General features: G+C 35.4%; 1 protein-coding gene across 1 annotated transcript in view; it reads right to left on the bottom strand.

Annotated features, from left to right (window-relative positions):
* Positions 1–17,642, bottom strand: part of ATAD2 (ATPase family AAA domain containing 2) — a 63,314-nt gene that overhangs the window by 11,433 nt on the left and 34,239 nt on the right. The window contains exons 12-20 of the mRNA NM_001099020.3: positions 16,582–16,756; positions 15,642–15,730; positions 13,533–13,692; positions 12,615–12,705; positions 11,612–11,926; positions 11,153–11,285; positions 10,413–10,599; positions 9,555–9,740; positions 3,058–3,193 (exon numbers count right to left, since the gene is read on the bottom strand). Of these exons, the coding sequence (NP_001092490.2) occupies positions 3,058–3,193; positions 9,555–9,740; positions 10,413–10,599; positions 11,153–11,285; positions 11,612–11,926; positions 12,615–12,705; positions 13,533–13,692; positions 15,642–15,730; positions 16,582–16,756 (1,472 nt within the window). The remainder of the gene's footprint in view (positions 1–3,057; positions 3,194–9,554; positions 9,741–10,412; positions 10,600–11,152; positions 11,286–11,611; positions 11,927–12,614; positions 12,706–13,532; positions 13,693–15,641; positions 15,731–16,581; positions 16,757–17,642) is intronic.

The raw sequence follows: 17,642 nt of genomic DNA, 5'->3' as shown, positions 1-17,642 counted from the left end.
AGGTCACCTCAGGTCAAACAACTAACAAGGAGGAAGCACAATCCCACTCATCAGTGGATAATTGGATTAGTTTTACTGAGCAAGACTCAGTTTTCCCTACCACCACTCCCTCCCATCAGGAATCTTATACAAGCCTCTTAGTCTCCTCCGCCAGAGGGCAGACAGAAGAAGCAAGAACCACAATCGCACAGTGGCTGGAACCAAAACCACACTACAGAAAGTTAACCAGGATGAAAAAGCAGAGTTTTGTCCCAGATGAAGGGACAAGATAAGACCTCAGAAAAACATCCAAATAAAGTGGAGATTGGCAACCTTCCAGAAAAAGAATTCAAAATAAATATAGTGATGATGATCCAGGATCTCAGAAAAAGAATGGAGGCAAAGTTTGAGAAGATGCAACAAAGACCTAGAAGAACTAAAGAACAGAAGAACAATTCCTACTGCTACAGAAGGAATCAACAGCAGAATAACTGAGGCAAAAGAATGGCTAAGACCTGGAGGACAGACGATGGAAATCACTGCCACAGAACAGAATAGAAAAAAGAATGAAAAGAAAAGAAGGCAGCCTTAGAGACCTCTGGGACAGCATTAAACACACCAACACTCACATTATACAGGTCCTAGGAGAAGAGAGAGAGAGAGAAAGGACCCAAGAAAATATCTGAAGAAATAACAGCTGAAAAATTCTCTAACATGGGAAAGGAAATAGTCAACTAAGTCCAGGAAGCACAGAGTCCCAGGTAGGATAAACCCAAGGAGGAACACATCAAGACACACAGTAATCAAAATGATGAAAATTAAAGATAAAGATAAAATATTAAAAGCAACAAGGGAAAAATGACAAATAACATACAAGGGAACTCCTATAGGTTATCAGCTGATTTCTCAACAGAAATTTTATGAGCCAGAAGGGAATGGCACGATATATTTAAACTGATGAAAGGGAAGAACCTACAACCAAGGATACTCTACACAGCAAGACTCTCATTCAGATTTGATGGAGAAATCAAATGCTTTCCAGACATGCAAAAGTTAAGAGAACTCAGTACCACCAAACCAGCTTTACAACAAATACTAAAGGAACTTTTCTAGGCAGGAAACACAAGAGTAGGAAAAGACCTACACAAAATAAACCCCAAACAATTAAGAAAATGGTAATAGGATCACACATATTGATAATTATCTTAACTGTAAATGGATTAAATGCACCAACCAAAAGACACAGACTGGCTGGGCAGATCAGAACATGTGCATATATGCACTTCCACTTACCACATCACTCTACTTAATCCCTAAATTGTACGCAATTATTTTAAAGTGTTAGGTTAATCATGTTTCCTTTATGGTTTGCAACTGCAATTATCTTTTATTTTTTATCTGGCTCCTTGACTGTGAAAACTGATAAACATCTTTTACTATTATGGTTATGTTCTATTATTCCCTTAATACTATTGTATCATGATTGGTCAACAGAAAATAATAGAATTCTGTATCACTAAAATGACTATTTTAATAGAAAAACTTGTAACTACTTTTTAAAATTCAGATGCATAACAGAATTATCTTAGAATTTTTTAAAAATACAAATGCCCAGTTATTGCCATTCTTCTCTGAAGCTCTAGATGTGTTTCTAATGAGCAGCCACGTTTAAAAACAACTGGACTATACGATGATGTTTTATTTTTATCTAGTTTCACTTCTTCTATTTCATATTCAGTGTTCCCATTTCATTTAGTTATGTTCTCCAATTTCTCCATCTCTCTTTGTTGTTGTTATTCTTTCTCAAGCCTTTATCAAATGTAGTAGAAAAGCTTCTGTATACCTATATATAGTATGTATTTTAGAGAATTTATGAATTTTTGCCTAGATAAAAGTTTATGACATTTTGATTCCACTTGTTTGACTTAGTATGAACAGAATGCCAGATTTCTAATTTATATTCACTCAAAACTTTGATACAGTTCCATGCAGTTTAGTACCTAGTATTACTGCTAAAGAAAATTCATTATCTTAGTGATTTAAAAAGAAGAAGAAGAAGAAAAAGAAAGAAGAAGAAGAAGGCAATGGCGGAGAAGGCAATGGCACCCCACTCCAGTACTCTTGCCTAGAAAATCCCATGGACGGAGGAGCCTGGTAGGCTGCAGTCCATGGGATCGCTAGAGTCGGACACGACTGAGCGACTTCACTTTCACTTTTCACTTTCATGCATTGGAGAAGGAAATGGCAACCCACTCAAGTATTCTTGCCTGGAGAATCCCAGGGACGGGGAAGCCTGGTGGGCTGCCGTCTATGGGGTTGCACAGAGTCGGACACGACTCAAGCGACTTAGCCCCAGTGATTAAAAAAAAAAAAAAACTGAATGAGGCTTGAAACTTCTAATCCAATTCTGAGAATATAAAGAAATAATATGTTGTAAAAAAAAAACAGGAAATTAACACATGATACAGTATTACTAACAAAAGTACAGATTTTGTTCAAATTTCAAAAAATTTCATGCTAGTGTCCATTATTTGTTTTCATATCTTATTTTAAGACTCCACATTGTATTTACCTGCATTGAGCAGCTTCAGCTGCATGCAACAAATTCTGCTAAATTCTTTTTGTCTTTATTCTATTACAAATATTTTGTAATTTTCCTTGTTATGGCTTCTTAGATACACCCATCATTTAAAAGTAGACATTTAATTTCAAAATACATGTGATCTTGTTTAAAGTATCTTTAATACTAATTTCTCATTTAAATGCTTTCTTCTCTGCAATCATCCTCTGTGTTTTTTTCAGCCTAACTTTATTCAGGCTTTTGATGCCTAAGTTGAAGATCTCTCTTGGTACATGATTCCTGAGTCAGAAAGATCCCCTGTAGAAGGGAATGTCTACCCACTCCAGAATTCTTGTCTAGAGAATTCCATGGACAAAGGAGCCTAGCAGGCCACAGTCCATGGGGTCACAGAGTCAGACACAACTGAGTGACTATTAGAAGATGGCAATGCCATTAACTGATGTTTCATTTCCACTTTCTCAAAATTATTATATATTAACTTTGATACAGAAACTAACCTGCTTTCTTTTTGGATATAGGAGGCTTAGCAGCTTGCTTCAGAATTAAATCTTCAAAAAACTGTGTCCGTTCTTCTTTACTAGGTAACTGGACATTAAAAATTTCTCCGTAGTCATGGATAAATAATTCTTGTACCTTAAAAAAGAAAACAGATGCATTATATATATGTGTGTGTATATATGTATGTTGTATACACATACATACTATGTATCAATCATTCAATGCAACAGTAGATTACTGTAATAACAATCTAAGTTGTGTAATGAGTAATTTCTTAAATCTTTTACTTATACTGAACTTATGTATACATCACATATGCAGTGGATAAGGAACTAAAACCATGGGGTCTTCTTTAGAACTCAAGACTCCAAACTATAATTCATACAATAACTGATATGGTGATATTTTACTTAAAGGGTTTTGTAGTCATGTATGGGTGGGACAGTTGGACTATAAAGAAAGCTGAGCGCTGAAGAATTGATGCTTTTGAACTGTGGTGTTGGAGAAGACTCTTGAGAGTCCCTTGGACTGCAAGGAGATCCAACCAGTCCATCCTAAAGGAAATCAGTCCTGAATATTCACTGGAAGGACTGATGCTGAAGCTGAAACTCCAATACTTTGGCCAGCTGGTGTGAAGAACTGACTCGGAAAAGACCCTGAAGCTGGGAAAGGTTGAAGGTGGAAGGAGAAGGGGACGACAGAGGATGAGATGGCAGGCTGGCATCACCGACTCAATGGACATGAGTTTGAGTAAGCTCCAGGAGTTGGTGATGGACAGGGAGGCCTGGAGTGCTGCAGTCCATGGTGTTGCAAAGAGTTGGACACAACTTAGTGACTGAACTGAACTGAGATCAATTAATTCACTTTTACAATCCAAAGTGAGATATGAGAATAAGTGGTTGTTCAGTAAGAATAAAGGCTGGAAAACAGTAAGAATGGGTAAAAACAGGGAGAAATTAGATCTCCTGAGCCAGTAGGAATTAAAAGGGTGCAGCCACTGTGGAAAACAGTATGCTGGTTCCTCAAAAAAGTTAAACAAAGAATAACCATGTAACCCAGTATACATATCCAAAAAAACTGGAAGAAAAAAAAATAAACTTGCATAGCAATAACCATAGCAGGATTATTCAGAAGTTAGGCACGAGGTAAAGACAACTCAAATGCTCATCATCAGATGAGCAGATAAACAAAATGTGGTACAGACATACAACAGAATATTATTCAGCCTAAAAAGGAATGAAATTTGAACACAGGCTACAACACAGATGAACACTGAAAACACTTGCTAAGGGAAACAAGCCAGTCACAAAAGGACAGATATTTTATGTATTATTTCTATGCTGTATTTCTATTCTTTCACTGTTACAAGTGTTAACAGATATATCCTTAAGCTTCTTTTTCTATCAAACTGTAAAGTTAATCAACATCTACATATCAGATACAAATCTGAAGGTGCTTTTACTTCCTGTTTCTCCTTCACGATGTCCTTCCTGCCTGCCATTCTGAGTTCAGAACCAAGGTCAACATAGTTCCACATAACTTTAAATGTGTTTTTGTGTATTTAGTGTCTATCACATTGATTGCATCAGGCTTAAAGAGTATTCTGTTCGAAGAACCTGAGGCAATATTTTCCCTCTTCCTCAAAAAAAAAGTTAACAAGCACAATTTTGTGACAAGTTTTACTGTTTTCTTCGTGTACTGCTTCTTATATGCCACTTCTGCCAAAAAAAAAAAAAAGAAAAAACCAAGAGGAGAAATTATCTTTTAATATTTCAGTCAGAGGTTTGTGGGTAATAGTTTCTTAGGCACTGTATGGTCAAAAATATATTTTGTTCTTTCACTCAAATGTTAATTTGTTGGGAAGAAAATTACAGATTCAAAATTATTTTCCTTCTAACTGAAAATATTGCTCAGTTGCCTCCGTAGTGGCTGGTGTTACCAATGAAATGTAGAAGCAATTTGTTTTCAGTCCTTTCTAGTAATGTTTTATTCTCTGGGAAGATGCTTAGATTTTTCTCTGTACTTTTGATGTTCTAAAATTTTATCTAGATATCAGTCTTTCTATATCCATCAGTTAGAACAGGGGACCTTTTAAATCTGAAGATTATGGTATTCTTTAATTCTATGAAATGCTGAATTATTTGACTATTTTTTTCTTCTACATTTCTTTTCTCTGCCCTTAAATCCCATTAAATAGATGTTAGACTTGAATCTATCTCCTCTATTTCCTTTAATTTTCCCCTCACTTTTCAGATCTCTGTCCTATTGTATTATATAAGAATTCCTGATCTCATGATCCTTCATCTTGCTAATTCACTCTTCATCTGTGTCTTTTTAGCCCTGGAGGGTTTTGTATTTGGGAGGAGCTACTTCATTAGTAATGTCTTCAAATGGTTCTTTTCCATAACAATCTATTGCTGATGCATGGATATAATTTTCTATGGCACTGTCCTTCCTCAAATGCTTATTTATAAATTTATCTTTGCCTTTCAAATATGACTGTTCATAGATGCTTTTTCTGTTTATTCTAGTTTCTTTTTCAGTGATTATGAAATAAGGTAGACTATATTAGAAACAGAATGTGCCTGTAATTTGTTTCCTGGGCACAGGGTCTTCCCACTCCTCCCATTCAGTACCTAAAGGTTAAGTTACTGCCCTGCCACACTAGTCCTTGGTCCACCTTCACTGATCTAGCTGATGACAAACTCTGCCAACTACTGTCTGGCATGGCCAGAAGTGAAGAAAGCCAAAAAACACAAAGTTGTTCAAGGACTCTCTTAATTTCCTCCTAGCACTGATCTAGAGCTAGAAATAACTGCCATTTTTCAAAGCAGCCCTTTGATGCACATACTCTGAAATCTAATCCTCACTGCTTGTGTTTCACAATTCACCCAAGTTTCTAATCTATTTCTGACATTCTTTCTCATTTTTTCATGAGTTGTTAAGGTCTACTAGTGCTCATGCATACAGGTACTCTGACTGCAGTTTTGAGATGGACAGATTGTAATGTAATACACAGTACTTCTCATATATATTACAGTCCAATGCTACAGACACAGTATCACTAGCTCACCAAGGACAATAGAGACTACGTAAGGCTCAAAGCAGACTTGCTTATTTGTATCCATATAGACTATTCATTTTATAAAACCAGCAATTCCTGGTCCGGTGCCCATTCCACTCTCCCAGACAGGGTGATGCTGGGCTACTCAACCCAGTTCACAATGACATACTTAGGAAATATTATCATAAAAAAGAAGAAGCTATAGCAAAAAAAAAAAAAAAAAAACACCAAAACATTTTAAGTACAGAATTTCCACATTCTTGATAAAGTTGTGCCAGATTAAACTGATTATGGCTTTTCAACCTCCCTGCTGCTAAGTCACTTCAGTCGTGTCCGACTTTGTGTGACCCCATAGACGGCAACCCACCAGGCTCCTCTGTCCCTGGGATTCTCCAGGCAAGAACACTGGAGTGGGTTGCCATCTCCTTCTCCAGTGCATGAAAGTGAAAAATGAAAGTGAAGTCGCTCAGTCGTGTCCGACTCTTAGCGACCCCATGGACTGCAGCCTACCAGGCTCCTCTGTCCATGGGATTCTCCAGGACAGAGTACTGGAGTGGGGTGCCATTGCCTTCTCCATTGAACCTCCCTCCATCCATATAAAGTTCAGCTAGTCTCCCTTACTTATTACCAAGAGTATAAACTTATTTTTGTTTTAAACTTTGAAATAATGTTGTTTTAATTGACAGTGAGTACAATACATAAATGGTTAATGTGGCTACTAAATAGTAATTCTCCTTTACTCCGTTAATCAGAACACTGCTAAAGTACTTAATTCATTCTGGGTACAGCCTTTCAAAAGGAATATAAAGAGAAAGACATTCAGGCGAGTGACTAGAATTTTGAAGAAACTAAAAATATGTGTGATGTGCAGCAGAGCTGGCTACTGTCACAGTTCATGTTCTCTTTCTTTGGGACCCAGTGCTACATCATACTTCCTAGTCTCCCTTGCAGTTAGGTATGGCTATGCGAGGTTCAGCCAATGGAACGTGAAAGGAAATGATGTGTATCACTTTCAGACCAGGCACAAGAAAGGGCCAATCCTTTCAGCTGGGTGGAATGAAAACAATCTGGAGAGCCACGTGATGAAAATGAGCATGCTCTCCCAGTCTGAGTGTGTGGAACGACTACACGGGGGAGGGTACAGCCGTCACTCCAGTCATTTACCTGATACTGTAAGTGAGCAAGAAATAAACTTCCATTGTATTTAAGAATCCGAAAAACTATATCTTATCATAGAAGAACTGTTTAGTATGAAGAAGCCTGGGTTAGAGTGAGGAAATAAAAATGAATGCAAAAGCATGTTCAAACATACAAAGCGCTTGCCATGATGAAGACAGATTAGACAAGTTCTCTATTGTACCTGGGAAACAAACGGAGATTAAGAAATGGAAGCCTCTCAAAATAAGCTGATTTTTTTTAGGAGTCAGAACTAACAAAATGAATTGTGACAGTGTTATTACACAAAAGAAAGAATTCAGAGTCCAGAACTAGGTGATTAGAAACTTTTAAGGACTCTTACCACCCTAAGAATCTAGACTTAACATACACTTAATATTCATTTCCCAATTTATTCGGTTCTTAGTTGAGTAATTCACAGCTACTAAAGCTGCCATTGGGAACATAACCTGGCCCTTTGATAGTTCCCTGCCATCAACCCCTTCTCGGCCTTACACTCCCTCTGGCCTAGTCACTCTAGACTTTCTGTGATTTTTCTAACACATCAGACACACTTTTGCTTTGGGGCTTTTATACTTGCATAAGAAACCTTTGTTCCTCTGCCAGGAACCTTTGTCCCTCAGATACCCAAATGGGCCACTACTTCACCTTTTCCAGGTATTTGCTCAAATGCCATCTTCTTAGTGAGGCCAACCCAGTAAATTTAACACAGTGACCGTACCACACTTTTGGCACTGCTTAGCTACATTTTTCTCCATAGTGATAGGTTAGTATTGTATTTTATTCTTGTTTGTCTTTCCCCCAACTAAAATGTAAGCCCTAGGAGGATATAGATTTTTGTCTAAACTGTTCAGTGCTATATTTCCAATGCCTATAACCATGTCTGTTATAGAATAAGTGCTCAAAAGTATTTTTAAGTTAAATATTTGAATTTATCTTCCTACTAGTGTTCTATAAACTGTACATTAATTCTGTTAAAGGTATGGAAAAACCATACACACACTCTCACACACAGAAGCCTACAATATGTTTATTATGTACTCTGGGGATAGAGAAGTGGAAGAAAAGTCCAGACTTCATATATTTAACATTCTGCTAGGAGAGACAGAGTCAAACAAATTAATATGTTATGTCAAGTAGTGACAAAAACAAACCAGAGGGGTGGGATGAGGGTGGGAGGGAGGCATAAAAGGGAAGGAATATACGTATCCATACAGCTGATTCACGTTTTTGTACAGCAGAAACTAACGTAACACTGAAAAGCAATTATACTCCAATTGAAAAAAAAATAAACTAATTGAAAAAAAAAAAAAAGCAGAGTAAGGGAAAAGACAGTGATGGGCAGAGGTGTTCCTGCCATAAGAGAATAGTATTATAAGCAGAAACAGAACAAACCTGGTCACTGGTAGTTATCGAAATTGGCACAAATTTGAAGGACAGTAATTTGGTACTGTTAAAAATGTCAAGTGTGCATACCCTTCAACTAAGCTACAGTTATTCCACTTTTCGGAATGCATGTTAAAAAAATCCACATGGTAATGTTTATATGATTTAAAACCCCAAAATGCTCACTGTAGCAGTTCAACAGAAAAAAATTAGAAAATAGCTGAAATCCTATCAATAAGGATTTGGATAAATAACATTATGGTATACCAATACAACAGCAAAGGCTATGGTGCTCTTAAAATAAATAAGACTTACATATTAAAAAACACATAAGATACATAAAGTAGTTATGGAACAGTAATGTATCATATTCCATTTAGAGAAAAAAAATTTATAAAGTAGTTTCACTATGTGTGCTAAGTCACTTCAGTCATGTCCTACTCTGTGCAACCCTATGGACTACAGCCCGCCAGGCTCCTGTGTCCATGGGATTCTCCAGGCAAAAACAGTGGAGTGGGTTGCCATGCTCTCCTCCAGGGGATCTTCCTGACCCAGGAATCGAACCTATGTCTCTTATGTCTCCTGCACTGGCAGGAAGGTTCTTTACCACTAGCGCCACCTGGAAAGCTCTGGTCTCACTGTACATATACACAACAAATGCTGACACATGTGCTGCCCAACAAACTTATGTATCACATAGCTAGCAATGGTATCTTTAATTAGGAAAACTTTTCCTTATAATTTTATTCACCTCTTTAGCACTTGAATTTTTTCCCCATAAATTCCTAATAGTTTCTGAATATCTCTTTTTAAATTATATTGATTATGAATATTCCATTCTAAAGCATAATGATTTCTCCCACAAATTACCTCTTCTGGTAGAGTGGAATGGGGTTTGTCAGAAGTGGCAAGTAGTAAAACTGGAGCAAAAGAAGGAATATTCTGTAATAATGTGGTAAATGTGGCTTTGAGTGTTGGTCCAACTATTTCCCACCACAAGTGAATGTGAGGAACATACACTATACTTGGTGCTGTTCTCTTAGCTTCACGAATCACCTAGTAGAGAAAGAAAACAATTACATACATTTAGAGAGTCAGCACATTAGCAGTGTGCGTTTTAAATCTAGAACAATTTAACTTCCCAGAACTGTCATATAAAACCCTTAAGTCTAAAAAATGCTTCCCCCAATCCCACCATCTTGTTTTTGAATATTTTTATAAAAGTTTCATTTTTAGAAAAACATAATTGCTTCAAGCAATTAGAAAACAGCTCAAGAAATCTAAAAGACTTTTCTGTTATGGCAACCAAGGTTAAATATAAAAATACATAAAACACTTTTACAAACTTTTAATATAACTATAGCAAAAAAGAAGCAGCAGAATATTTGCATACTTTTTGCATAGCCATCACTGTTTTAAGTACTTCACTCATTTAATTCTCACAACAATCATGTAACTACTGATTTTTCCATTTTGCAAATGGGGAAAATGGGGCAGAAAGACTTAATAAACTTTCCTAAGTCACATAGTAATTAAGAAGTGGAAAAGGATTTAAAGTCATACTTTTTAATAACTAAGCAGTTAGGCATGGTTCTGTTTTGAAAACATGAAGTCAGAAATCAGAAAGACCAAAAAACACAATATAAAAAAGAATGAAGCAATTCTAGACTTTGTCTCTGGAAGACTACTTCACCTTACAGCTTATTTGTCTGGGCAACAATGAATTACCTGGGCACATGTTTCTTCAGGAGATGTAGCACTGACTCCAAAAAGCACAGGAATGTCTAAAGTGTACACTGTAAATTTTTCCAAAGCATGGATGACAGCTGGTGCTAAATGAGAACCTTGCCCAAATCCTGGTTCGCCCACTATCAGCATTCTTGGTCGAAAAGACATAGGTTGATAACAAGCATTTCTGAAAGAAATGAGTAATAACCTATGTTTTAGGGAAAAAAAGCTTAAATTTCTCTCCCAATTATCAATTATGAACTTTTATAAGCCAAAAGTTTTGACAATATGGCCAGTCAATCATAGCAGCATGATTCATGTGGCTCTTGGAAATAATCGAACTTTACAGATTTTTAGAAACTGTATTTAGAAAGTATTTAGAAAACTGTATTTAGAAAAGTATTTAGAAACAATACTTTATAGTTTCTAACATCATGACAACTGTAACAAAATATTTTCTAATATTTTAATTTTTAAAAAAGTAAATTAGCTGGCATCCTTTATCTTCTCAAGCATAATTTCATTTAGTTTTAGGGAATTCACATGAGAATGAATACATATGCTGCTGCTGCTGCTAAGTCGCATCAGTTGTGTCTGACTCTGCACGACCCCATAGATGGCAGCCCAACAGGCTCCTCTGTCCCTGGGATTCTCCAAGCAAGAATACTGGAGTGGGTTGCCATTTCCTTCTCCAAATGAATATATATATACATATATATAAATTTTCAAGGGAAATGTACCTATTCAAATGAAGAAAATTAAAATTTTCTTTTGCCTTATTAAAGGATTTTTGAGAAAGTCCATTTTCATATACCGATGGAACATCATCATCACTGTATGCCAAGTCACTTTCTAAGAGAGGACAAGAAATATCTGTAAAGCAAGCAAAAAAAGTGTACATTAGTAGCTTTTCTCAATTACAAAGTGGATCTTCACATAATGCTTCAGTTAGCAACCCCAATGAGATTTTTTTTCAAAAAAGTTTGTGTACATATAAATAACAAGTAAATTTTAAAATGCACTTCAAACCTAAAATAAAGGAAGTCTAGGGAAATCTGTGAAGTAAACTTCCTTGATATCTAGGAAAGGCATGACCAAATTCCTTTCAAGAGTCTCTTTCATAAAGAAACATTACTGAGATGTACAAAATACTTAGTTTTACTGACTATGAAAACTAAACAGTCAATCAAGTTTCATACCGGAGTCTAACGCTTTGTTTGTCCTGGTTTCCGCATGTGGAAACACTCTCTGCAGGGCTTCTAGGATCTTGTGAACAGTGCTCTGCAGTAGTGGTTTCACAATGGTGGACAGTGCCTGCCCAGGTGACGTCACAGCTCTCTGGGAGGCTGGTATCATCTTTTGCATAGCTACCTCAAAATCCTTAGCTGAGATATTAATTGAAGAGAGATCCAATTGCAGTTTCTCACTAGTGGTATAGATCTGTGGGTAGCGTCGACGCAGAGCACATAAAGCAGCTTCAGAGCATATTGACTTGATATCTGCACCACAGTATCCTATCCAAGGCAACCAAAAAAGAAAAAAAATTAAAGTAAATCACCACCATATTAAGCAAGACAATGGTTAAAAGAAAACTAAACATCAGCCTAGCAATATAGTAGCAAAATATTTAGGAGTAATAAGGCTAAAATGTCTCTCAGCCCCTCAGTGAACTCACATGATTGATAATAACCCCTAACAAATCAATCAACTTTTGAGAGTGAAATACGCAAGCACTAAAAGCAGAGCGCAGGGGTCAAGAGCATGAGTTTTGAAATCAGATAATCAGGATCAAATTCCAGTTTGTCATTTACTAGATGTGTGATCTTTTTAGAGAATCATTTATGCTTTCTCAGCCATTTCTATATCTGTAAAATAGGAATAAAGCTACCTACTTCACAGGATTGATGTAAGAGTTACCTGCAATAGCTTATGTAGAATACTTAACAGGATAATTAGAAAAATGTAAACAGCAAAAGATCTAACTTCATTCTCAAATTCTTTGACAGTCAAGATGTTAAACACCTCTATATGGTATCTAGGACTTTATAAGAAAACATGCCACAAATTATAAATAAGAAACAAATCTAACTTTGTATTTCTTTAAACAAGAAACAAGGTTTCTTTAAACCTTGGCAAAACTACAACTTGTTCCATCTTTGAAATGCATGTAATATTTCTTTTAATACTTAAAGCAATGTTTACCAACAGAGTTTTCTGCTAGTTCTTCCAGAAACATGTCCAGTGGTTTAGGATTCCAATCCCTTGTGTGAATTTTTAGAATTTCTTTTCGAGCCTACAAACAAAAACAATTTAATTTTTCTATAATAATATAGTGCTATTTAGATTAGGGTAACTTTAAGATAATTGGGTTATCTAAAAATGTAAAGCTGTCAATACCTAATATAAACAGAAATATGAAACATTAAAAATGGAAAAAAATGATATATTTGTATGAGCTTAAGAAATTTGTATTAAATAAGACTGCATTTTTAGTGCTCAAGTTCTAGTCATCACAAATGTGAATGAGAAAAATTAACTAACTGCTGGATTATTGTTTATTGTACATATTAAAAACAGTTGCGTACTGACAGCTCTACCCATATTTTCGTACTTGGTTCTCAAAATATTCAGCAGCTTTAAAGTAACTGGGTAGAATTATATGGTTGTATCCATGAAAAAGTCAAGTCTAATGAACTGGCTAAGGACTGACTGTTAGGCCATGTGTTCTGAATCAAAATAAAGCTATATGACTAACAAGCAAAGGCTGTGCTTGGGGTGGCGGGGCGGGTGCGGAGGTGCACGTCCAGAGATGCCCTGGTCCAGTGTTTGGGACTTGGCACTTTCACTGTCATGAGCCTGGGTTAAAATCCTGGTTGGAGAACTAAGATGCCACAAGGTATGCATTCCCCCAAATAATAAAGAAATAAATAAAATAAAAAATTATCTGAGTTCTATTCTTTAAATAATGCCTCTCTAAAAATACATACATACCTACTTGAATGTTAATCATACAACTTTGCCTCAGTACAAAACTCAATCTTCCAGTTTGCACTATACTAAGACTTGTTCAAGATAAGCACAATCAATTTTGTCAAAATTTGAGTAATGTTAAATTCTTACATCTTTATCAGGTAGGCTAAATAGGAATTCTCTGTCAAAACGACCAGGCCTTCGTAAAGCAGGATCAATAGAATCCAGTCTGTTGGTAGCACCAATGACCACAATTTCTCCTCTGCTGTCCAATCCATCCATAAGAGCTAGCAAGGTGGAAACAATTGAACTAAATTTAAAAATAAGAGAGAAGAGATTAACTATATAGAAGCCGAATACATCACTTCTTTTTTTGTGACGATTTAATACATTAAATGTGTGAATAAATTTTCTCAGCACATCCCACTATTTTCAATAGACTATTAAAAACGAAAATCTGTAAAATAACATACTACATGGCACACAGACATTTAAAATCAATGGAAAACACACTTTTTAGAATGCTACAAATGGATCCTGGAAGCCATTTCATAAAGCACAATTTCACATAGAACTCTGGAGTTCTCAAACAAGGATGCAATAAAAAATATATACACACAAGTATTAGGCAGATAAACAGAAACTTAAAAAAAAAAAAGCTTCAAAAACTTCATTGTGTACACATTATCAAAGGATGCCAAAGTAAAACAGAATATACTGGACTGTGATTGCTTCTAGGTCTTTTTAGCGTCCAGAGACAGGAATTATTTTTTCTTCAAAAATAAATTTCATCATGAGTTCATACTGATATTCCAATTCAGATAAAGATCCAAGGGTTTTAACTTATTTTATATTTGCATCCCCTTTCTCTTGGGCTAAAAATCTTATTTTCTAATGTAGTCACATAATTACTTATTTACATTATCCTACAATATTATCAGAAACAATAAGACACAGAATATAGTTTAATCATGGTCAGTGTGCTAACTTCTAAAAAAGCTTAATTTAGCAAAAACGTTTTTCTCCAAAATTTTTTGAGTCTTTGGAAAAAACCCAAAAAACTTGTACGATAAAATTTCTCTTAAAAACACATATTTGAAATGGCCAAGTGCTTGCTAAAATTATTCTGTATTTGTTGCTGAAATTTCTTCAATCCCTTTTAGAATTATTCCAAACTACAGTAGTTACTCAACTGCTTGACTGAAAAGTGATGGTGCTAGTGTTATTCCTATTAACACAATGAATACAGTATAGCTGATATCGAAATGAGTCACATTTAAAAAGTGTGCATCATTATTGGTAGGTATGAGCTCACACAACTGTTTTTAATCATACAGTAGTAAACATTTTAATTTACTCAGAGCAACAAATAAAATTCTACAGCATCAAGTCAAAGAAGGGTATAATAATACAGTAAATGTTGTTAGGCATTAGAAGAGCCAAAACCTACATATCATTCATATTTTTACATCTTGTTCCTCTTTTACAACATCTATGGTAAAAATAATACTGGCATTATGAAGGCATGCAAACATTTGCTTTTGGGTATCCCAAATTAATTAAGTAGTTACATTGAAGAAGAAGGTCTGAAGAACTGAAGATGAACTAGGACTAAAGTAATTTAGATTCAAGTTGAGGCAGTGGCACTAATGAAAACTGCTCCCCTGGGTACACAGTTATCACAGGGGAGATGCAAGTTTCTCATTCTGAAAATGAGGAAGTTGAGCTAGTATTAGAAACTTAAACTAGTGGTCATACACTAAGATATATTTTGCTTGGCTCAGGTAGTGCCTTTAAAGCATCTGACCTAGCTGGCAACATCTAAAAGACAGTTAACATACATAAAATTTAAGAAAGAGAAAACTTATTTTTCAAATCTGAGTCAGCTTTTGCACTTCAATAATAGGCTGGAGCTAAAAGCAACTGACTATTCTCTGACAATTAGACATTCAGACACATTTCCCTGACCTACTCTTATCTCTGGCCTGCCTCACTCATTTTATATGCCTTTATTTACCTCACTGGGCCAGTGGGCATTTAAGTCTGTATCACAAGTTAAATCTATAACCAATATTGTGTTTGAGAACATCCTACCATTTAGAACAGGTTCACTTTTCTTTTTTGTACTATACAATGGTTTCTACTACCAAACAACTGGTTTATAAAGTTTCTTACTGTTTAACATTCTATCCCTCCTGCAACATTAATACAGCTCAGAATATAGGGAGAAAGGCAGAAGTACCATCAAGCAAGTTTTACCTGTGAATTTGATCTTGTCGGCTTGATCGTACTGGGGCCAGACCATCAATTTCATCAAAGAAAATAATTGATGGGCGCATCTGATAGGCCTAGAAAGCAGTCCAGTGATTGCAGGCTATCATGAAAGACTTCAAATATGTAGACTCAATATAAACCACTTTAAATTCATTCCTACTTGCATTTAACAAGTTTTAAAAAATATAACTGTAAATTCAAGAATTGTGTTTTAAGGATTCAGACTAAATTATTAACAGCGTGTGATTTATTTGTATATTCAGCTGGAAATATTCAAAATACATACTCCACTGGTTATATCCCTTAGATTTCATATAGCTATAATTATCGGGACACAAAAAACATCTATAGAAGACCAACTGTCAAAGCAAAACAAAGAACAGAAGACAGTGACACAGCCTTCCTCCATGTCAGGATGAGAAAACATTTAACAAGATGCTATAGTTTAAAATCAATTTCAGTAAAATTGAAATTAAAAAAGCCTCAGTGAATTTTATAAAGAGATATAAAAGTATTTGCAGCAATATGCCTCAGTAGATCAGAATGTATTATCTCTTAACTAACTGTCAATACATCTGGGATATGAAACTGAAAGCCACTCAGGCAGAGCTAATCTTCAGCTTGCATAGTGAGACATAAACTCACTAGTGTTATCTCTTTATGAAAATATCACTCTTTCTCTAGATACGAGACCTAAGAAGAATTTAGACCCAATTATTCTTTTCTCTTTTCTCTCTAAAATTGTTTGTCATAAGTTGGTGTAATCAAGACATACAAAGGAAAATAATCTAAAAACATTATATATTTGACATAATTATTTTGAGTCTATTTCTATGAAAAGTGATTAAATGCAAACTTTATCCAATCCTTACAAACTTAATCTACATTGATTACAGATCTATATAAGCAAATTTTAATATCATACCTGATCAAATAGCAATCGCAGCTGTCTCTCAGATTCTCCTACCCACTTACTCAGACAATCGGCACCTTTCCTCATGAAAAATGCTACTCTTTTATCCCCTTGACTGCACTCATTGGCAAGTGCTCTAGCAACCAGAGTTTTTCCAGTTCCAGGTGGACCATAAAACAAACAACCTCTGTAAAAGAGTATTATTTTAGCGATACATTAAAAAACAGGCCAAACAAAATTAGAGATCAATTTCATGAATATAATTAGTGAATAAGAAAGTAAACAAGACAACTGAAACATTTCAATACACAAAGCACAACTTAAAACCTGGGATTAATATTCATACTACAAAATGAATATTGAAACTAAATAAACCCTTTATTTGAAACATTTGAAAGAAATAAACATTCTTTTATTCATTCAAATCTGTCCATATTACCTTATGTTGCAAAAAAGGTATGAGTGACAGTTTACTTTTATAACATATCAGTGGGAAGAATAGCAGATCTCAAGTATCATCCTTGGTCTGAGTGTCAGTAACATAACACCAAAACTTTTGCAAGAAAATGGTGGGAATGACCATGAGATAAAGTAGGATAAAAGAGAGAAATTGAAGTAGTGGCTGGGTGATAGGCACTAGGACAATGTAAACAATTCACAATAATTTCTGGTGATATCACTGCACTGTCATGGGGTAATGCAGTTTTTCACCTATTCCCAAAGTTATTCACTGATCTCATGGCAGAATTCTAAGAAAATGAGTTATATTCGCACTCTTCATAGAAATGATCAAGTAACTGCTCCTTAACTATCTAATAGTGATTTAGTTGAAAAGTTAAAGATTTCAGAAAAACAGAAACGACAGAATAAGAATGGCCAAACAAAAAAGTGATGGATGAAATAAATCTATTCAAAGTCAAGGATAAAATATAAAAGAAAAATTAAGAGAATTCCCTGGCGGTCTAGTGAATATGATTCAGCGCTTTCACTGCAAGGGTCTGGGTTCAATCCCTGGCTGAGGAACTAGGATCCTGCAAACCCTGCAGCACAGTCAAAACAAAAATAACAGGAAA

The sequence above is a fragment of the Bos taurus genome, chromosome 14, assembly GCF_002263795.3.
Source record: "Bos taurus isolate L1 Dominette 01449 registration number 42190680 breed Hereford chromosome 14, ARS-UCD2.0, whole genome shotgun sequence".
Classification (NCBI taxonomy): domain Eukaryota; kingdom Metazoa; phylum Chordata; class Mammalia; order Artiodactyla; family Bovidae; genus Bos; species Bos taurus.
This window is presented reverse-complemented; position numbering and strand designations above follow the sequence as displayed.